The sequence below is a fragment of the Monodelphis domestica genome, chromosome 1 (assembly GCF_027887165.1).
Source record: "Monodelphis domestica isolate mMonDom1 chromosome 1, mMonDom1.pri, whole genome shotgun sequence".
Taxonomy (NCBI): Eukaryota; Metazoa; Chordata; class Mammalia; order Didelphimorphia; family Didelphidae; genus Monodelphis; species Monodelphis domestica.
This window is the reverse complement of record NC_077227.1, coordinates 685,065,538-685,089,380: the sequence shown is the minus strand read 5'-3', so window position 1 is coordinate 685,089,380 and position 23,843 is coordinate 685,065,538. Positions and strand designations below refer to the sequence as shown.

General features: G+C 36.0%; 1 protein-coding gene across 3 annotated transcripts in view; it reads left to right on the top strand.

Annotated features, from left to right (window-relative positions):
• Positions 1-23,843, top strand: part of CDH8 (cadherin 8) — a 534,859-nt gene that overhangs the window by 10,357 nt on the left and 500,659 nt on the right. For 2 of the 3 annotated variants that reach the window (XM_007477092.3, XM_001364059.4), the window contains exon 2: positions 6,303-6,753. In XM_007477092.3, the coding sequence (XP_007477154.1) occupies positions 6,502-6,753 (252 nt within the window). In that variant the 5' untranslated portion in view covers positions 6,303-6,501. Of the gene's footprint in view, positions 1-1,977; positions 2,246-6,302; positions 6,754-23,843 lie in introns of all 3 variants that reach the window. The other variant, XM_056799241.1, reaches the window with a different exon arrangement.

Below are 23,843 nucleotides of genomic sequence, written 5' to 3'. Positions count from 1 at the left end.
GTATTTGAATCAATGATATTACAGAAGTGGGTTTTGCATGTGTTTCTGTAGATAATAAGAAGCAACAATATGCTGAATAGGTCTTTGGAGAGGGCTAGGCTCATAAGCAGTGCTTTTTATTTAAGGGAACATTGACATCTTATTTTCTTTATGAGAAGAAATACAAAACATAGTTAATGCAATTTTAGACTTCTTCAATAGCAAGAATGTCCAAGAAGAATAACAGTGATTGTTACATTGCACTTTACCTCAGCCAGACATCTTAGTATCATAATTCTAGAACTGCAATGATGTCAGAGGCTCTCTGAATCAACTCCATCATTTTAAAAGAGAGAAAATTTGTGGCTCAATGATAAATATGTTCCAAGTTCATAAAGGCATTTATCATTAAAGGCAGGATCTGAATTTAGACCCTCTATTCTATATCAAGTACTTTTCTTACTGTCTTATTACTGTCTCCACATGAGATTTTTGCACTCATTTCAGAACCAGTGGGTCTATGTTTTAGAAGTAGATTTGGGGCAGACATAATGAAAAACTTTTCACGTAATTAAATCTGTTGAAAACAACAACAAAAAAAGGTTCCTCTATTTGAGGCCAGTGGAGGAGGGGTGAGAATTATTATCTGTGTAGTAAGAGGATGTTGAATACTACCTGTCAAGGATATTATAGAAAGGGAATGCCTAATCATGTACCAGTCTGAATAAATGACCTCCAATATCCCTTCCAACTTTCATATTCTCTGTGAAATGTTGTGGCCAAAAATCTCAAATAAAATGATAATTTATTGTCACCTCTAATAATTTAATATATCAAGTTTTGAGGTATCTGTAGAAACTTAGTTTAAACTTGAAAATTTAATAGTTTGGGGACTTTAGTCCATATTGTTTGTGAAATCAGTGGGGGCAATGTATTTACATAGCTTCACAGACAATCAAAAATTGACTAAATTCACCTTAACAAAATGTTGGGGTCAGCAGACTTAGCAGGAAACTATAATCAGAAGCATCTACAAAACAATAATGAAGGAAGCATGGGATTCACAGTAAATTGCCTTAGAGAGGAGGAAGTTCTCAAAGTAAAATCTAAACACATCCCATTGAGTAGGAATTCCAAAGAGACTGTATAATCCCCTCCTTTCACTATCAGGGTGTGAATCAATGTTGCAGCATTATAATAAAGTGGATTACTTGGCTAGACAGACAAATTGTGGTTGGAAAATCTAAAAATAAATTGATTTTTTTTTCTGCCAAGCTTTTATGACCTTACTCAATTTCTTTCTCATTGAGTATAGGTAAGTAGTTTGTATGTTCAACTACTTTTCAGAAACTTTATTAATTCTAATAACAGAGCTTTAGCATTTCCTAATCTCTCATGGAACTATGCAAGGCTATCATCTAATCCCCAAAGAACATTAATTAATGCATTTGACTAGGGAATACAAAAACAAAACCAACAAATGAAAAAAAAATCCTGTCCGTGTAGGCTTAGAGAAAATGCAAGAAAGCTTCATAAATTGTAAAAGTCAGAAGGGTACACTGTGCAGCATTTAGTCTGACATTCTCATGTTATAGAGGAGGAAATTAAGGTCCTAATTGGATGTAATAATGGTTTAGTCCTCATTCCTGTCAGCTTCTTGACAAGACAGGGGACTTGAACTCACATCTCTTTCTGGCTAGTTATTTCTAATGCTTATTGGGTCTCTACTGTTTATTAACGAACAAGTTGCTAGATTCCGTCCTTGGGCCTCAGTTTCTTCATCCAAAAAATGAGGAAATTGGAGTCTCTGTCTGTCTCAAAGCTGACATTTCTTCATCTATATAATGAGGAGGTTAGAGTCCTTTTTCCTCTTTCAGCCTCAGTTTCTTCACCTTTAAAATCAGAGGGCTGAACTAGATGATCTCTCCAGAGCATTTTCCAGCTCTGACATTCTGGGAGGTTGTAATTGTCACTATTAAATCTTATCTCTCTTAACAGCTCAGCCTCAATTCTTGAAAGTCAAGTTCTTCTTTGCTATGATGGTATGTGTGGGAATGAGGTCACATCAGCTAGCAATGCAATTCCCTCAAGTACTCGAAATAATGCAGATGGGAGAGATACTGTCACTGATGGAGTCCCAAATGTGACAGCACTTACACTGAGTAAATACTATTGAAATGATTGCCCCAACTTATTAAAGGATTCCAATGAGCCAAGGGACATGTGCTCTCATTGGAGTGCAAGCAAACTAGCCGTGTGTTGTTGGGTAAGTCTCTTAAACCCTTAGTTCCTTTATCTATAAAAAATGAGAGCTTTGAACCACATCTGGTGTTCCTTATTCTTTTTTCATGAGGGAGAGCCACTTTTTGCAAGATCTTCAACATCTTGCAATCAGTGGAATGTGAGGGAAACTAGCCAGAAGAATCCTGGGCTAAATGGGGAGATACTCTTTCAAACAGCAGTGCCTCCTTCACCAATGGAACTCTGGGGACTTCAGGGTAGAAATAGAAGCATGTCAGTAACCATTGGATTAGAAATCTATTTAGGATGGCTTTGAGATTCATCACTGAATTCTCAAATATGTTTGGGGGACTCAGATGAAATTGCCTTAACTTATATTCCTGTTCCCTCCATGATTTGTCCCATTTCCATGATTTGCAAGTATCTGTCCTGAGACTATCACACTTTTCTAAGTGGGTTTATACAATTTTTTACATGAGAGGGTACATGCATTTGTTTATCAAATTACCTACCCTCTTTGAGCAGCTAAGGAAAATGGAAATAATATTGAATTTATAGTTAGAAGACCTATGTTTTAATCCAAACCTTAACTCACAGAATATCCTGGAAAATTAATTACCCATCACTGATCCTCAAGTTCCTTATCTGTAAAATAAGGGTTTGGATTATATGATATCTCCAATCTTTTATAGTCTTCACATTCTTTGTTCTAAAGTCCCTTTAAAGTTCAGTTTGACTTTAAGGATTTGATGCAATGTCATGGGAGAATTTACTTCTTTACAGAATTATACGTTTATGAAAAATATTCAACCTAGGCAGAAGTGGTCTGCCAGTTCTTGGTGCTTTCAAATGACAAAGTCCTTAAAATCTTCCAATAGTTCAAATATTCAAAATACCTGCTATGGTTTTCTTAAAGGAAATGAGACTGAAGAATTTACTACCTGACTCATCATGGCACCCAAAGAAGCATTAGACCTGGTTCTTGTAGTTGAACCCTACCATGTGTATTGTCTCTCTTGTAATATGAGGTTGTTGACATCATGGTCTATCCCATTTGTCTAATTGCATCCCCAGCACTTAGCACATTTCTTTGAACATAGGAAATGAATTAAACCTTATATTTTCATTCATTCATGTTGACTTAAATATTTGAACATTCTATGCTATAAGGTCTATTTTAAATCTGATATTTTATTTCATAGACTAGGACTAAGATTATCTGATTACAGTTTTTTATGGATTCTAAAGTCCCTTCCCATTCCAACATTTTCCATTCTGAGAAACACTGTCCTAAAACTCCTTCCAGATCTACTTACCATTCTATGAAGTAAGTTTCTTATCAGCTCTAATATTCCTTTTGTGTGCTTAATACCTGGGAGCTGTTTAATAAATACTTGTAAGATCCCTTAACTTTATTTAACAATAAAGTGTATGCTGAAGTCTTTCCAATCCTAATCTATTAGACATTGGTTCAAATTCCTATCCAGCTACTTCTATTTGAATTTATCCATTTAGGGCCAAGTCTTTCTAAGCCTCAGTTCCCTAATCTCTAAAATGGGGATATCAACATTTAATTTCTATGGTCAAGTGAGATTTGAATATCATTATGCTTTTTAACTTAATCAAACTCTATACACATTTAAGATTTTGTTTTTGGAAGTTGTTTAGACATTTTCAGTCATTTATCAAAGTCTTTGTGACCCTATTTGGAGTTTTATTGTCAAAGATTCTGGAAAGATTTTTCATTTCCTTTTACAGCTCATTTTACAGATGAGAAAATCAAGGCAAAAAGTTTAAGTGACTTGTCCAGAGTCACACAACTAGTATATGTCTGCAGTAGGTTTGAATTCAGGTCTTTCTGATTCAAGGCCCTGCATTTCAGAGACCTGTACCACCTAGTTATTATAATAAATAACATCTCTGAATTTCCTTTTTTCTCTTTAAAAATAAATTCTTAAGCCATTTAGTCCTGTTTAGAATAAATGGATAACTTGTGTTTATGCACATGCAAATATAAAGCTATGAATTAACACCTGAAAGGAAAGGAGAGCATGGTATTGGTGAACATCAAAATTCCAATTTTTAGAAAAATGATCATTTTCCCTGCACTGTGCTTTGGGCTCCCAGTTTAAAAAAGAAAAAGAATGGGATGACTAGTCCCAGAAGCTGTCTACCTTTCTTCCCAGAGAAGTCAGCTTGCATAGAGCCTCCTCAGAATGTCAGTCTTATGGATGGAGTGACCCTTTGAGGTGAAAGGTACTTCGGTTCTTCAGTTCAACCTCTGAGCCTATGGGAAGAGTGACAAGAGGGGTTATTACAGTGGTCATCTTGTTAAATTAGAGACATTGCCTTTATTTGCAGCAGAACTAGCCTTAAAGCAATCAACTCTTTTCACATAGGCTGCTAAGCAGCCTATCCAAAGGTAATGGCTTTCTATCATTGTAGTCCTGGGTCAAATTTGAACTGGTGACCTACAAGTGAAAGGTTCCCTATCCCATTACGAATTTCCTGAGTCAACCAGTTCCCTAGTTTCCTAAAGAATTACTTTCACAGTTAATCCAATTCAGTAGGATTTCTTCTTAAAAACTGGAGTGATTGTGTATTCCTATTAAAAAAATACATCTAGGGGGAAAGAAATATATTTTTGCCACATAGAAGGTAAGCAAATATATATATATATATATATATATATATATATATATATTTGACATCTCAAGTAATAGGTTTTTATTTTATTTATTTTATTTTATTTTGACCATCCATTTCTGAATCTCCCCAATTGAGAAACTGCATTTTTAACACATTTTATTCCCAATGGAGAGTTTTTTTTCTTCCATAATTTAAATCTCCTGTTCAACTGTGCATTTAGTTGGAAGCCCTAGCCTGACCTTGATTATCTCTATGTACAAACTGGACACTATAGAATTTCTTCTGGGAGCTTTCTAATTTTATTCAGTCGCTATTAGTATCAGGGTAGAGAATCATATTTTATACCCTGAATTGGAGCAAGTTTTTAAAATGCGTGTATGTGCATGTGTGTGTGTGTGTGTGTGTGTGTGTGTGTGTGTGTGTGAGAGAGAGAGAGAGAGAGAGAGAGAGAGAGAGAGAGAGCGCAGAGTGTCAGAGTGTTTGGGATTTTTTCTTGAAATCATATATTACTTTTCTTTTGCATTTACAGAGCCAATCTTTTTGGCTAGTTTGCCTAATGGTAGTAATTGTTCTCATGAAAATTGGGAAATGATGTTTGAATTCTGATGAAGAAATAGGGCTATAATGGTTTCATTAACAGTCTTGTAGGTTTGCATTTCAAAACTTTGAATTGATTTGTCTCCCCTTTAAAAAATGTAGAAAGAAAATACTTCCCTGTTATAGTTCTTGCTAATAAACAGTTCATGAAGAAGAAGAATTAGATTGGACCCAGAGAACAAAGCTATGAACACTGGATAGAGGTTACAGGAAAGGAATTTTTAGCTCAATATAAAGAAGAAAAAAGAATTAGAGCTGTCCAACAATTGACTGTCTTAATCTATGGAGAGTTATTTCTATGTCACTGGAGGTCTTTAAACTGAGGTTTCACGATCAGAATGATAGAATTTTGGAGTTATGAAAGACCTCAGAGGTCATCTAATCCAATCTCTGCCTGACCATGTAAGCTGTCTCTCTTTTTAAATTCATATCCCCAGTGCCTGACATATAAGTAGATGGTTAATAAATGCTTGTTGATTGATCAATAATCCCTTTTATAATGCCTCCAATAAGTGGTCAACCAGGATTGATCTGAAGATCTCTATTGAGGAAAAAACGCATTGCTTCCACTTGTTAGCTGTTTTTAGAGGATGTTCTGGTATAGGTAGGGCAGAATTCAATCATTTCCAAATTGTAAGATTATACGATAAAAGTGAATGTTCTTAAATTCCCTTGATATGATGCTAACATACATTCACTAAACAATTTTTACCTGAAGAAACTGGGAAGCACCTAAACTAGTCTGTTAAAATTCCAATTGGATCATTTCAAATATACGTGATTTTTTATGACTTGTATTCATGTATTTTTAGCTGGTATTTTCCTTATTTTGGCAGGAGTCTTCAATGACCAGGAAATCTGATGGATTGTGGTCCTCTACTCTGAGCTGTTTTTATTCATGTTTCCTGTGCCATAAACGCCTGGTGGAACTGTAAATGAATGTTTGGTACCACATGATGAATTGGATGTCCAAAGGCTGGAGGCAGGCAAAATAACTGTTTCATTTCTGTGGTAATTTGCTTAACTGGGGGTACAATGCCAGAACGCCTAGCAGAAATGCTCTTGGATCTCTGGACTCCATTAATAATCTTGTGGATTACTGTTCTCCCATATATTTATATGGCTCCAATGGCCCCATCTCAGGTTTTACCAAGTGGATCCAGTTTGGGACTAAATGGGTTGAGTGAAGAACAGCGAGTTTTGAACCGCTCCAAAAGAGGCTGGGTTTGGAATCAAATGTTTGTCCTGGAAGAATTTTCTGGACCTGAACCAATACTAGTTGGCCGGGTAAGCTTGGTTTTTAAGATAATAGCGTAATGGTCAATCCTTAGCTTTTGGGTTGTTGACACATAACTCGAGTTTTCTTTTACTTGTTGTTTTAATAGATTACTTGACTAAAAGGCTCATTTTTAATGTCTTTTTAACGACCCTAGATCATTTCAGGTGGGGTGGTGTGTATCTGTAATCCCTGGTGATTCTGAGGTTGGTAGATCTCTTCAGCTGGAGACTTTTGAGTCAGTGGGCTAAGTTGATCAGAAACTTTCAATAAAAATGGCACCAGGCTGTCACAAAAAGGGAGCTAACTATTCCAGGTAGAAATTGATTATGTCAAATCATTAAGCATGAATGGGATTGTCACTGTGAGTAGACACTACTAGTTTCATTTAGACAGGGAGATTCAGTCTTAAATAATGATAATAATAATAGCAATTATATTATTAATTGTAGATTACTGAGGGAAAAGCTCACATGGAGTGATTTCCTAGAAATCTTAAGTAAAAATAACTTTATATTCAGCTTTATAGTACCTACATTGCACAGAACTACTTTGCAAATTCTACTTATTTTTCTGAGTTGCATTTTATTAACTATACTATTAGTAATAGCAATGAAAAAGCAATAATCATCATATTAATATGCTCCCATTTATATACTATTTTGTAGTTTTTAGTGTTTTTTTTCTGCAACAATCCAGGGAAGTTGGTAGTACAAGTGTTATATACCTTTTATAAATGAGAACATTTGAGACTCAGGAAGATTAAGTGGTCTAAACACAACTAGCAAGGTGTCAGATGCAGGATTTAAAGCCCAATGTGTTTTCTTTCTTTCTTTCTTTCTTTCCCTCTCTATTGATACATAATCTGACCTGTTTGTTTTCAGTTCAGTTTACTTCAATATAATTCAACAAGCATTTTATAAGCATCTACCATGGTAGTTATACATAACAGCACTGTATCAAACAGTAAGGACATTGACAAAAAATAAAAATGGTTCATAACCCTTGAGAACTCACATTTTACTTTTTTCCCAGGTTATTCCTCATCTAAGGCTAGTGTTTCCATTCATTTGTTAGCAACTACCCTGAATGGATGAGCTTAGGCAAGTCCCTTCTGCTGTTCAAGTCTGAGATGGGCAAATATTTTACATTTTTAAGGACTCAGTTTCTTAATATGTAAAATGAGAGGGACAGATCATCTAAGATCCCTCTCAGTTCTAACTCCTTCAGTTTTTATACAATTTATTAGAGGTAATTAGAAACAATACAAAAAGCAAGGTATAGTGGATATGCATTGTGAGATTCAAATTTTAATACTGATTTTCCTTCTGATGGGGGATAGACATGAGTGAAAATCTTAGGATTTAAGGTAGAGTGATATTTTTATGTGTTTGTGGTGTGTATGTGTGTGTGTATGTGTGTGAGAAAGTATATGTGTGTATTTCTCTGGATAATATGTAGTTGTTATCTTGGAGCCTTTTGAATCTTGTCTGGCTTTCCTTTACTTATTTATTTTTCAGCTAGGATTGTTTTTCTCAATCAGCATTTTCTGGGCTAGAACAGTGATCAGTAGAGGCGTGCTATCTGCTAGCCTAAATTACACGGAGCTCTGCTGAATGCCATAAATGCCAGGCAGCTGCTCAGAGCTATTCTTCAATCTCTGTCCAAATGCTCACAAATAGAAAGCTCGCCATGATCGGAGATACTTTGCCACAGCTTATCTTCGGGAAAGTGAAATCCAGAGGTGACTCTGCCAAGTCCTTTCTTCGAAAGGGTAACAATTTGAAAGGCTTCAGTCAAAGAGATTAGATAGTGTACTTTGGGAGTTTCATTAGCTCTTCCAACTGGATGAGGATATTAGAATCATAAAATCTTAAGAACTGACAAGGATGATAGTGAAGAGCTAATTCATTTCACTCTCTGTTGCCCCAGGGATTTGAAAGAGGCAATGCACTTCAAGAAAGGGGCCAGTTTCTTTGACCTAAATCAGGCATTGGTGACACTAGTGAAGGGAGATCATGGAATCGTAAGATTTGGAACTGTTAGGGATCTAAGAAAAGATCCTTACTCTGACTATCTTACTTCAGGCCCCCCAAAGATGCATTAACTTGCCCCATATCATACAAATAATGAGTGGCAGAGTCAATGTTCAAACTGGAGTTTTCTGGCTCTGAATCCTATATCTGTCCCATCACAGTACATTGGACCTCAAATCCAGGTCCCAAGACATAACTGGAAGCATAATTCATACATAGAATCATTGGAGAATTCAAGACAACACTACTCTATTGAAATATTTTGTGTGGAAATGTTAAAATTGATTAAAAATAGAATAAAATTAAGATTTTACTGGCAATCAGAACCAGAACTAAGACTAGGTAGAAAAGAAAGAAGCAAGGGGAGAGGGAGAGGGAGAGGGAGAGAGAGAGATGGAGAGAGGGAAGAAGGAAGGAAGGAGAAAGAAGGTAAAAGAAAGGGAAACAAAGAAAGAACAAAGGATGAAAAAATAGACAAAAAGAAAGAAAAAAAAGCCCTGAAACTCAAAATGAATGGCTCTTTGCTCCTGAAACTCCAGAATACCCAAATGTCATTGTTACCATATGCCATCTCCTTTGACTTTATTTGGGATGTGTCATTACATTGCTCTTTGGAGACTTTGGAAACAACACTGCCCTGAGATTCAGCAGACCTGAATTCTAGCTTGTGCTCACTAAGACCTCTCATGATATTGGCAAATTCACCTTTTTTCAGGCTTTAATTTTATTCCTTTGTACAATGAAGGGATTGGATTAGGTTGTTCTTTAAGGATCCTTTCAGCTTTCATATTCTATGTCCTCAAATACCATTCTCTTAGGGAATTTCTAGATGTGGCACTCTATTTTAAGATTCTTTCCAGAAGTAATATTTGATGGTGACACCCTTTGTAATTTTGACATTACCTTTCCCATAACAATATATCTCTCCCCATGATGTAGCATTTCTATATTAATAATGATATCTGTCATCCCCATAGCATTTTACATACTAATTTAAATAGAGTCTTGTTTCACACATTAGACAAGTATAGAGAGGTTAAATGACCTATTTATGGCCACATGGTCAAGGATGTGTGGGAGGGCGTACGTGAACCCATAAATTCATGATTCTGAGTTAAGCAGTGCCTCCTCTGTGCCAACCATTATGATTCTAAATGGACTATAATCATGCTTGCTATTCATATAGCATAGATTCCTTTCTCCCACTCCCATCCCCAACCCTTATCCCTGCCCATGTATAGGGCAGTTCTTATTCTTACTCTCAAAAAAGGCACTGGAAACAAAGATTTTCTATATAAAATTCAAATTCCCTGTCCCTGTTGGTAGCCTGGGAACCCTGAATTTGTCCTTGAAAGGAAGTGATCCTATCTATTCATTAGCATTTGATAAACACCAAGATAATCAGAATTTTTGGAGAATTATTCCTACTGAGCATGTCAAGTCCTAACCTTTTTTTTTTTCCTGTAGGGGAGTAAAATTGAAGCTAAACTTGAACTTGAAGAGAAAAAAAAAACTTTCAAAAAGCACTTCAAATAATTCATTTTTTTCTTCTCAAAGAAAACTGCTCTTGCACAGTTCTACTGTAGTCTTTGTGGAACTGAATTGTAGCTAAGTCAAAAATACATTTCAGGTTACTGCTTCAGAATAAGAGGCAGGCTAAGTGCTTGAAGCAATATGCTTTTGGGTCCTCACACCTTCTGTAATAGCTTTTACCCCTCCCTCCTTACATTCTGTTCCACTTGCAAAACTTTAATCTAATTCACCAGTGAGCCTCTCCCTAGGATCAAGGTGAGAAACATTGCTTATTTGTTTATATCACCAAAGCAGGCATGCTCTTTAAAATGTTCTCACCTAAACTACAGGGGTATTAGGGATGGAAGGTGATGAAAGTTGAGTTTGAACTCAAGGCTAGATCAAGGTTTTTTTGTTTCAACATTTTAAAAAAATGGATCCCAAGAAACAGAGGATATAAACTCTTTGATCTGTGAGAGACCTTAGAATATAGACTTTTTTAACCAGAGGAGATTTTTGAGGATAGGCTATTAGAAGGCAGAATATAGAATGATGGAACAGAGAGTAAAGAATATTAGAGCAGGAAGAAACCTTCGATATTATTTAATCTTGTTTCTTTCTTTGACAGAGGAGGAAAATGAGGCCAAGTATAACTGAGTGACTTATTCAAGGTAATATTGCTATTAAGACAAGTACAGACCTCCTTCCTTTAGCATTCTATTGCTCTCATGAATGTCCTTTGACTCAGTCTACAAATATCTTGATGAAGGGTTGGTTTTTTTGTTTGTTTTTAGTCTTTACCATGCCCATAACCAATATAATTCTGCACCATTAAGCTATCTGAAAGCTTTGGAGGATGTGAATTATTACCTTGCTCTTCCTATTTCTCATTAAAATTCTCTAGATCAATTAGGTTCCTCTCCTCTACCCATCATGCTGGTAGTCTTTCTCTCAGGTTAGATTAAGAACTTCCTAGATTAAGAAAGGAAAAAAAGGGAGATAAACCAGCAAATATTAAAGCAAACATCAAAAAGAGTCGTGGGTCATATTTATATGGAGGCAGTATGAAAAACACCTGTCCAGTTAGTCATATGAATTTTTGTTCATGAAGCAGTTTTGAAAATATAGAACACATTAATTAAATACTTACTATATACCAGGCACAAAAAATGAAGCACAAGGATTTTAGTCAGACCTCACTAATTAAAACTCATTGGTGACAGAGACCAATCTGAATTGCTGTAAACCCTGTTTTTTTAATTATATCTTGAATTGTTATAGTTTGAAGGAATCTCAGAGGTTATTCAATTCCAATTCCTATTGAGACTTAATCCATGCCTGAACATTCCCCAATGAGTGACTGTCTAGTCTTTGCTGAAAGATTTTCACTTAAGGGGAACTCATTCCCTTATTAGGAAGCTCATGCCACTTTTGGACAGGTCTAATTGCTAGGAAGATTTTTCCCCCTTTGATGTTGAGCTGAATTTGGCTTCTCTGTAACTTCCTTCATCTGCTTTTTAGTCCTGCCCTCTGGGGCCAAGCAGAACAAGTCTAATCTCTTGTAATAGAAAACTAAAAACATTATTTTATCACTTTCAAATAGATACAGTAACTCAAACTAGGTTAAAGGAATGTTTCCTATTAAGTGTGGTTTAATCGATAGATGGGGATGCTTTCTAAAATGTCTTCGTTAATTGTTATAAATAGAAATGAGGATTTCCAAAAAAGTGTGAAAACAATTTGTTCTCTCAAGTATTTTAAAGAGTCTCCTGCAATTTTACTTATGTTATTGATTTTAATTTCTGGGAAAGAAAGGCTTGCCAGAAAAAAAAAATTAAGTACTAGCCCTGTCTGTCCAAATGATCACAAGTTCAAAAGCCATAGGGTAAAAATTGATGAAGTTTTTCTCCATATATAAATTCCTATGTGTGTAAGATATATGAAATTCAGAGATCTTTAAAAAAATGATCTTAAAGGCTGAACAACATTTTATTAATGGAGAAGGGTGGGGAGTTCCAGATCTTTTTCTGCTCTGGTCCAGCTTCATACAATATTTAGACAATAAAATCTATTGGAAGAACTGAGAAAGGGAAGGTATGAAAGGAAAAAAAAAACCAAAACAGAACAAAACATACTCTGTTTCCCAACATTTGAAAAGTTGTTATTTGAAAGAGAAAGTGGATTTGTTTTTTTACTTGCCGCTTACAATCAGAACCAGAAACATGGGGTATGATTTATAGGGAAACAGATTTAGGTCACTTTAGGGGGAAACATACTAATTGTCAGAGCTGCCCTGGATGGGCTGCTTTGAGACTTGAGGGATTCCCCTTTACTAGAGCTTTTCAAGCAGATAGTGGAAAACTACTTGCCAGGGATGGTGAAGAAATGATTCATGCCTCAGGTAGGCAATTGGATTATATGACCTCTCGGGTCCTTTCCCACTCGAATAAAGCCCAACTCTACTCCCCTTTTCCTAGTTCCAGATCCAGCTGAACATTGCTCCGTTAGGATTCAGAACCTTATTTTAAGCCTCTTTCTTTCATGATCTTGTCTCTTCTCTTTTTCCCTATTATATTTTCCTCCTACCTGGTCCTTCCCAAAGATTCCTTATTTGGATATAGCTCCTTCACTTGTGATGCCACATCTATTTATAATTCTCTCCCTCCAAGGCACTGACTCATTTTCTCTCTTTAAATTTGACCTTCTAACCTTCCTCCTTCGCTTTAACTGGCAAATCATTTGGGTGGCGCTTTATATGAAGGACACGGAATACCAAATAATTACCCTGTATTATGGTATACAGTGTCAGTGGCTGCTGAGAAAATTACACTTGACATACCATTATTTTTGCTGGCCGTTTGCATGCTAAGTGTACTGGGCCAAATAGTTGGAGTAAAATTGTATTCGCAGTCGTACGAGTACAATTCATTTTCGGTTCAGTGAAGCTCCTGCCTACTCAGTGTCGGTGCCCCAGCCAGCCATTCTGTTTTCAGGGATTGCAAGTCAGCATCTCCTTCCCACAACTGAGGACTCTGGAATATCTGCCTCTTCACACCTGTGAGTCATCCTCTGGCTGACTATTCCACAGGAAAAACAAAAACAAAACAAAACAAAAAAACAGGAAAAAAAATCCCCCAAGAGTCTCAGTACTGATGGAGATTGCTTGGTGCTGAAGCTGATTAAAATCAATGGAATTATATCAGTCATGCAAATTAGCACAGGTCCAAGAGCCTCGAACCCAAAGGAAATTAGACAGGCCATAAAAAGAAAATTGGACTCTGTGAAAAAGTTAAGTTGTAATAAAAAACAATTGAAGTCCCAGATCCAGTAATAATGCTATGTGAGAGGAAGCAGGACAAGAATACTGGATTATTGGATGTGGAGTCCAGTTAGCCTCAGCTCTGAAACAAATGAGCAAATTGCTTCCTCTTTCTATGCCTCAGTTTCTTCATTTGTAAAAATGAGTATGTTGGACTGGGAGACAGTGGGAAGAATGTTGGAGTTGATATGAGGGGACCTGGGTTCAAATTTTGGCTCTATTCACTTACTAGCTGGGAAACCCGGGGCAGAAACCAGTTTTGTTCTTCACTGTCTATGAAACCTAACTTCTCAAGTCTTCATTTTCTTTATATATTGAGAGGGTTGGATGAGATGTCTATTAAGATTCCTTCCATCTCTAGGTCTTTTGATTCTATAGCCTTTATAGACTGGAATGACAATTTCTATACCTAGCAGAGATATGATCACAGACAATCTATTTCACTCTCTGAATCTTAGTTTTCTCATCATTAAAATAGGGATGATAATCATACTTAAACTCTCCAACTGCCAGACTCATTGAGAAGAAAGTTTTCAGAAATCCTAAAGATTTATAAAATTGTTTAAATTGAGAGATCCCTCAAAGTAGAGACCAACTTTTTATTTATACGTATTTCTAGTGCTTAGCAAAGCATTAGGCACACAAGTACTTGATATGTATTTAAAGTGCTTTTTCATTCATTTATTCAATCAACTTTTAGTTATTTCTGATAGTCTGAACTTTTATATGCAATGATGAATCTAATGTCTGGCAAATGTCTCAGAGGTCATCTGATCCAACTTGGGCTTGAAACAGGAATCCTTTTTATGCTTCTAGTAGGTGGTTAAAAATATCATGCACATAATGTTAAATGTAATAAATATAATAATAAACCATAAGGAAATAGTGAACTCCACATTTTTCCACTGAGGCTCTGAATGAATTCATCTTTTTATGTCATAATTTGCTTATCTGTTCAATAGGAATAATAATATTTTTATTGCCTACCTTATGGAGTTATTAGAAGGATCCAATGAGGCAAAAGATCCTCATAGTGCTTTGTAATCACAAAATGTCAGTTTTCATTGCAGGATCTTTCTTTTGATATGTAATTGACTTAGAAATGATATAGTGAACCACTTTTATTTTCTAGATGTCTTATACACCAGAAGGTGGCCAGGTGCTTTAGTGGATGGAGCATTGGACTGGAAATCATCCTTCTGAGTTCAAATACAGTCTCAAGAACTTACTAGATTTGTGACTCTAGGCAAATTATATAACCCTCTTTGTGCTAGTTTCCTCATCTATAAGATGAGCTGGAGAAGTAAATGGCAAATCACTCATAGCTTTGCCAAGAAAATCCAAATGGAATTATAGACAGTTAGAAATAACTGAATAAGAGTGAACCCAAGAAAGGTATATTTATTTCACCAAAGATCAAATAGGCAGTAGCTGATATGACTGGAACTTGAATCTAGGACCTATAATTTGGAATCCAAGGCTCTTCCCACTTTTACTTTTTTGTGATTTTTCAGGTTTACATTTTAATATATTCTTCAATTAATGATCAGGCCATAGGGACTGCATTACTGATTTTTTAAAAGTTATGGGTACAGAGGGAAAATATTCACTAAATAGAATTTTATTTTTAAAAATCCTATTTAGAATTGTAAATTAATTTTCATAAGACCTAGAAGATCTTAAGATCTCATTAATTGACAAATTAAAATGTGACAAATGCCTTTCAATAGGCTTTTAAAAGAAACTGCTTAGAGAGAATGAATGGTGGCTGTTCTGTAGCATTTTTTAAAGTGAACTGTTACATAAGTAAATGAGTATATAAAATTGAAAAAAAAAGATTGTTATTCTAGGAAAAATGGAATGTGTTTTATGGCTCATAAAGAAAGAAAGGTTGAATTTTGGCATAGAAGAATCTTATGGGGACCCATGAAAAATAGGTGACTTGTATTTTTAGTCATACATTCTGTATTAGACATATGTACTCTACTAGCTTTATTTATAAGGTCCATTCATCAGACATTGAAAGTGTGAATTTCACACAAAGGGACCTTTATGTAAATAGTACATATCTAGGACTTATGTTGAAAAATAAACAAACAAAAAAAAACAACAACAGGGAGATTTTTTTGGGGGAAAAATTCACAAGGTAGTGCTTGTCTAGGCAGGATGATGAAGATCATTGAATCATAATCAAATTAATCTGACTTTTATTAGCCAGCATTTATTAAGTTACTACTATGTTCCAGGAACTGAGGAAATGCCAGAGGTCCAAAGAAAGGTAAATGACCATCTTTGATTTCAAGGTATCTAGTTTAATGGGGAGGCAAATATGAGCAGCTATGTACAAACAAGCTATATATAAGATATACTGGAATAATCATGAGAGGGAAAGAACTTAAATTAAGGTTAATCAAAAAAGACTTCTTGCAAAAAGGGGAGATTTTAACTGAGAAAGGAAGGAAACTGGACCTATGACATTCAGCAATAGGCAAGATTCATCCTGTCAATATTTAAGCATCTCCAGAAATGTCCCTCAGTTTCTTCCTCTGCAGAGTGAGTAGGATGGACCAGATCAGTGTCAAAATCAATAGAAATGGGGCAATTAAACCTTATATAAGGATCAGTGTAGGACACATTCTAACTCAACTCAGAAAGCCAAAAGTTAACATTGTCTATGTTCTATTGAATTTTTACTTATTTTGTGAAACATTTCTCAATTACATTTAATCTGGTTCAGATCACACAAGGGAGTATTTGTGCAGGTCACGTGTTTAACATCACTGGACTAGATCATTTCTAAGGCCTTTAATGTTCCACATTCTTGGGTTTCTTCCAACTCAAAACTGTAGGACTTTATATAGGGTTCAGGAAACCAGTCAAGATTTAGAGGGATGACATATCACATTTAGTTTCCTAATGATTAATTCTAATACCTGTAGGATTTCCTTTTATGCTTTCATCCTGAATCTAGAATAGAAATGAAAATCCTTAGGACATGATGAATTCTTATTCCTGATCTGTAAAGAACTAAATTGATTTTAATAAATAAATTTTTAAAAGCTTTCTTGAAAAGATACTCCCCATCCCCTCCCCTGTACATCCTGTGATTTCCCATTTTTCTTTTTTTTTTTAATTTTCGTATTTCTATGTAGTGAATAGTAGGGTCAGTAGTGATCATTTCCTATTTTTCTTTTTTAATTTTCATATTTCTATGTAGTGAACAGTAGGGTCAGTAGTGATCATTTCCTATTTTTCTTTTTGTTATTTTCATATTGCTATATAGTGAACCATAGGGTCAGTAGTGATCCTTTTCCCAAGTATCAAAATAGAATTGGACCCAGGGAACCCAGAGGAGATATTCTATGAAATGCAGGCCAAATGCCAGAGATAAGAAGTATGTATTAATTAACCATTTTCCTGGGAAGTTTGAACTCAAGTATGCCTAATAAGGAACATTAAATGTCCAAGCACCATTTGCTTTGAGAAAGAGAAGATAAAAGAGTGAAGGAACACCACTCTAGTACAGTAAGTAAGCTGGAGGAGTCAATGAAAGACTTCCAAATTGTTTGGGATTTTTTGTTTTGGAGGAATTTAAGTGTAAAGAGGTGGGTATAGGCAGAGGTAGAGAGGACTGAAAGGAGGTTATGCAAGTGAAGTAGAGTCAAGGGCAGGGCAAGGGGCAGGATGAATGTGTGAATAGGAATGGGGTTTAATGGCAGATGGCAAAATGGATCTGAAATAGGAAAGACCTTAATTAAAAATCCAGCCTCAGATACTTACCAATTGTGGGATCCTGGACAAAACTCAAGTTTTGTTTGCCTCTGTTTTCTCACTTTAAAAAGGAGATGATAATAAAACCTATGTCCCCAGGTTGTCATGAGGATCAAATGACATTATATTTGTAGTCTTTTGTGAGCTTTAAAGCACTTAAATAAATACTAGCAATTATTATAATTATTATTATTCTCCGAAAGAGCCAACAGAACTGAGGTTTTTTTCTGCAGATGCTCCAGATTAATCATGGGCCACTTTACCTAGTGGTGAATCAATTCTGTATCATATACTTGTATTATAAAGGTTTTGAGTCACTTCCATGGCCCTTAGGGTAGGACTATTGGGGGCAAAAAGCCCCCATTTCTGCTCTGATAAGCCTTGGCTACTGCAGGATGGAAGGGATGGCAGTAGCTCTTTGGGGGTAACTGATGATCTCATTCAGCTATGGAGTGATGTGTTGTGTGACACTGCTGACTGTCCCCATAGACTTGATTAGTCAGAGGGAACTTTTACGTGATATATGCCGCTGGGTGTTCTCAGCCTCCTTGGTCTGCATTTACAACTCCACGGCAGATGTGCTATGAAATCTGTGGTGTATCAAATGTCACTGTTCTTTCACTGAGACAACAGTAGAATTCACAATGAAGCTGATAATAGAACTAAGAAATATGAGGAGCTGCATGATAGAAACCATAATATAGATATGTTCCATGTTTCCATGCCATGGAGCCCAAACATTTATTGTATGCACACTTGTTGACGTAATAAATGGGTGCTATCATGGTAGGAGAAAGACACTGTCAGGTGAAATAAAGACTCCTGAAACTTGCTGATTTTTCCATTTGGGGAGAAAGCATTATTTTCCATTATTTTCAGGCTCCTCTAACTCACAACTCCTTCCTGTTAGCAGCCGTAGCCTCTGCTTTGTCTCATTTGTGCCTAAAATGACAAAGTTGTACGTTTGGGCAGGAGTTATGACATTCATTCTTTGCCTTCTGGGTTATGCACTGCCTGCCATATGGAGTATGCAAGCCCTATTTTATAGATTATTAACGCTCTGCCTTATGGTATATGAACACCCTGCTTTATGGTATATGCACCCCCTACTTTTACAAGGTTTTCATACCGTGCCTCACAGGGTATGGGTGGCATGGCTTATGAGATAGGTGCATCTTGAATTATAGACCACAAGTTCCTTTTTTTTGTGAAAAATGGCAATTTTACCTTCTATGGCATACACAGTTTGGTGAAGGAGTATGAACCACTTTCCTTATGACGATATGATTTTGAAGGAAGCAGGAACACCCTATGTGACAGAATAAATTTTATTATGAAAGCTTGTCCATGGATGGCACCAAAATTGCTGGATAAAACTGAAGAGTTTTCATCTTAAACTAGTGCCTGATTTCATTTCAGCCAAGGATCAAAGAAAGGGCAGAATGAAAATTTCTTAATCTCCTGAGCTTGGTCTGAACAAATTGAAAAAAAAAAATCAAAAAGGAGGGATAGAGAGAAACAACAGACTCTTCTTCTCCATTTGCCTCAACTAATTATTTTAAGGTTAAATAATTTAGCAACAATTCTCTCTCCCAGAAAGGAAGCTAGTCAAGGGTAACTCAGGTTGATGAGAGGCAGCATTTGTAAGCTCTAATACCCTCTGGTGCGTGTCTCCACAAGTCCCATGGCTCTATAAATTACCCTGTGCCTACCAAAACCAGGAAAGTTCTTGACTTCTTATATTCTGTCATTCCTTTGGCCAGGAAAAAATATTCTTCAGGTTGACATAAGGCCACCCTCTGCTGAAGGGAGCCATCCTTTAGGTAGCAAAGATACCAGACAAGAAGTACCTCAGAGAAAATTATTGAAATGGATAAATAATAAATAATCATTGGGATTGAAGAAGTCCAGATCTGCCTCACTACAAAGTACACATCCCACTGCTTCTGGAAGGCTTTATTTAGAGTGTGTAGGAGATATTTATATAAGTTTTTCTCCTCTTTGAATTTTAACCCCATTCCCACCACATACTTCTAGATATGAAAATATAAATGAATTCCTTAGTGTTGCTTGCTTTTTATCATCCTTTTTGTTGTTGTTGTTGCTGATTTTTCCCATTTTCAATACCTTAGAGTTAATTATTCCTAAATCCTTTTAGTTGGATGACTTGCACAGTTTTGTCTACTTATTTATTTGTTCATTTGTTTAAAAAAAGGTGTGGGGCAGTTATATGGCTTAGTGGATTGAGAGCCAGTCCTAGAGACAGGAGGAATTGGGTGAAAATCTAGCCTCAGATACTTTCTAGATACATGCTACCCTGGGCAAGTCATTTCACCTCTAATTTCCTGACAAATAGATCCATTGGGTTCAATGAAGAAGCCCTTACTTCTCTTCTATCTTGGGACTAGTGTATAATATTGATTCTAGGTCAGAAGGTATTTTTTAAGGTAAATTTACTTTGATGGTGAACTCCTTCTAGAAAAGCCCATTCAATATAGATGGTTTCCAACTCTTAGGAAGTTTCTCATGACACTTTAAATAGCATTTTATACACAGTATCTTATTTGATCCTTAAATGTTCCCATGAGATGAATGGTAGAAATAGTATTGCCTCCTTCTTACATATGAGGAAACTGAGCCTGAGAATGAATTAAAAATTATTTATTTAAGTGAAAAAAATGGATTGCAAAATGCATTCAGACTTCCTTCTATAAAGGAAGGATAAAAATAGTCTTTTTTGATATGAGTCCCTTGGATTTGTTTTGGATCCTTGTGTTGTCATTCAGTTTATTGCTATTTCTTTGTACAGTTGTCTTCTGGTTCTTCTCATTTTACTATGTCTTACTTATTATAAGACTTTCTAGTTCTAGAAAAGACTGTCCTTTCTCATGGCACAATAGTATTCTATTACAATCATAAACCATAACTTAGTCAGCCATTTCTACATTAATAAATACCCCTTCAATCTCCATTTCTTTTACACCACAAAAAGAGCTACTATAATTATTTTTGTCCAAGTAGGTTGTTTTCCCCTATATTTGATCTCTTTGAGATACAAACCCACTAGTGGTATTTCTGGGTCATAGGGTGTTCCATATTTACCATGTGTGGAAAGTTATACTAAGCATTGGGAATATAAATACAAAAGGGAGACTTCAAGGATTTGACATTCTAATAGAGGACAACTCATAGAGGGGGAATTAGCCAAGGTATTTGATCTAGGATCATGCATTGCTATTGAGACCATGGTAGTATTTATTTGATTGCATTTTTCAGAGCAAGATTTGGAAAAGGGAAATTTGTATTTGCCGTGTGGGAAACGGAAAATGACTTGTGGATGGGGTGGGAAGAAGGGAAGGAATCTCGATTCATACTTCCAGAGAGCAAAGAACTGAGTGCCTGAGGTCATCTGGATGTGGTTTTTGATGGTCTACCATGGAGGAGAGAGCAGAGTAGGGAAGCACGGCAGTAGCATCTAAAAGGTAGAGAAGGTGAAGAGTGAAATAATATGTTCAAGGGCATAAGACTTCATTGGAGATAGCCAAGTAGCTCACAGTTGATAGACTGCTAGGCCTGGAGTCAGGAAAATTTGTGTTCAAATCCAGCCTGAGATACCTCCTAGCTGTATGACCCTGGGTAAGTCACTTAACCTCTAATTGCCAGACAAAAGGATCCACTGGATTCACTGAAGAAGGAAATAATAAGCCTCTGCAGTATCCTTGCCAAGAAAACCCCATAGATAACTATGGTTTATGGGGTCATGAAGAGTCAGACCCAACTGAATAACTGAAATATATATATATATATATATATATATATATATATAATACTTTTAAATGTGACATTTTCACCACCTCCAAACTATGCATCTGTGAAAGAGGGAATGACTCTGTCTTCTAACCCAAATACATCCAGATATCATTCTGGTCTTCATGAAAACCCTCTCCACAAACACATTTTATTTTTACTTTTTTATTTTTTGCCCCAAGTTAAAAAAAATCTTAGTTTTAGGGTCTGCTTCTCTCCTCACCCTTTTAAAAACAGAGCAAAGGAGAAGAACATTTGAAATTTTCTTTTAGATCCTTATTAGTCCCAGCCTGATTTCTTTTAGGAGCTTGGCCTAAAAATAATGAATAATTTCTTGGCAGATTTGAACATGAATGGTCTGTTTTTCTGAAAAAGGAGGATTCAGAGCCTGGCATATAGCATTTGTTGAATAACTCCTGCTGGCAGCACTAGGCGTACGAGTCAGAACAATTTGAGGGAACCTGCAAACATGATGGTGATTTTTTCCCCTCATTTCTCCCCCTTAAACTTTTCTAGGGAGAGAACAGCAGCTTTTAAAATGACGTTCTTACTGGGCAGGAGCCAGAAACTAGATCATGCACATTTTACCTTAGGTCACATCTGGAGCAGAATAGTCTGACATTGTCTCATTAAATAAAGTTATCTTAAGGTTCGAACTTATCTCCCGTGACATTAGCTTATATGGGGGAAAGAGCATGTTGAAACCCACAAAGCAACCCCAAAACCTTGGAGCAGTTTTTGGGATAGTGAAAGAAGAAACAAATAAGCTGAATTTCATTAGAGTTTGCATTTCCAGGCTGAGGTCATTTTTATTTTTGGGATTTTTAATGTCTCATTTAGTATGATCTCAATGTCAAGACAGGTAGTTTAATGACTAGAAATATGCATTTGTGTGTGTATACATACATATATGTGTATAATTTTTTTCTACTAATTCCCAATTCCTTTCAAGGATATACTGGGAATGCATTCAAAAGAATTTTTCTTTTTTCTCCCAGGATATGTTACAGTTATCATAGTTTCTTACATTTGTGTAGCATGGAATTTTCATTAGCAACATCAAGAAGGAAAGGGAGAGAGAATAAGCATTTATTAAACATCCCATATGTCCCCCACACTATGCTAAATAATTCTCTGCTTTTCAAATATTCCCTTTTGAACTTTACAAGAATTCTGTGAGGAAAGTCCTATTATTATTCCTGTTTTAGAGGTGAAGAAACTGAGGCAGGCAAAGGTTAAATGACTTGCTTAAAGTGTTACAGCTAATGAGTGTCTGAACCTAGATTTGAAATAAAAACTTGATTCTAGGTCCAATGCTCTATTCAGTACATCACCAGAAGACAACACCTGGTCCAGTTATTTAGTCTTTCAATTAAGATTTTCTAGGCCCAAAAAGGTGAAGGAATTTGCACAAGTTCATAGAATTTGAGTTTAAAAAACATAGTGGAACTCAGGCCCTTGTCTTCTCATTTTTGATCCATTACCTTTGCACAACCACCATCTACTAGGTCCCACCTAGCATTCCTTGTAAGCCACGTAGGTCAAGTATCAAATATGTCGTAAGAAAATGGCAAGAACCTGGAATTTATCAGCAGTGGTAGCTCCCTCTACACACTTAGAAGAGTTCACAACCACCTGTCAAGCTCTGAAGCATTTCCTCAGTGTTTTCTCTGTGCCAGGCATGGAGTGAGCTTCAGTGAATCATCTTGAGATCAGAGAGATTCATAAATTTGGCCATATTCACAAAGCTATTAAGTGTCACAAGTAAAATTTGAACACAGGTCTCCAACATTTTTATAGGTGAGGCATACAGAACATTAAAGGCTAAGGATTCTTTAAGACTTAGATTTAACTTTCTCTTTTATTTTAACAGGACTTTAGGAGACTTGTCCCAATGTTTCATACTGTAATAAAAAGTATAATACTTTTATCCATCAATAAGCATTTATTAAGTACCCACTGTGTTCTAGACAAATTGCTATGTGATGAAGATATAAAAAGAGGCAAAGGACAATCTCTGCCTTCAAGGAGCTTATAACCCAATGAGGGAAACAGCAGGCAAAGAAAAAAAATATACAAAGCAAGATATATATAGGATAAACAGAAAATAATTAAAATGAGGATGGCTCTGAAATTAAAAAAGGGTTGGGGAAAATTTCCTTTGGAAGACAGAATTTTAATTGGCACTTAAATAAAGTTAGGAAGATCAGGAGTCAGAGTTAAGGAGGGAGAGTTTTCCAGTCATGGGGACAGTCAAATAAGATGTCTTGGAACTAAGAGATGGTATGTTTTGTCCATGAAACAGCCAAGAGGCTGATTGGTGTTTCTCAATCAAAGAGTATGTGTTGGGTAGCAATTGGTAAGAAAACTGGAAAGATAGTTGGCAGCTAGGTCATGATTGGCTTTAAATGACAATCAGAGTATTTTCTATTTACTCTTAAAGGCAATAGGAAGCCACAGGAGTTTATTGAGTAGGGGGTGAAATAATAAATCTGCACTTTAGGAAAACCACTTTAGTGTTTAAATAGAGACTAGATTGGAGTGTAGAGAAACTAGAGATAGGCAGACCCACCAACAGGCTATTGCACTAATCGTGTTTGAGGGTCTACACTAGAATGGCAGCAATGACAGAAGAGAGAAGGGACAATATTTCAGA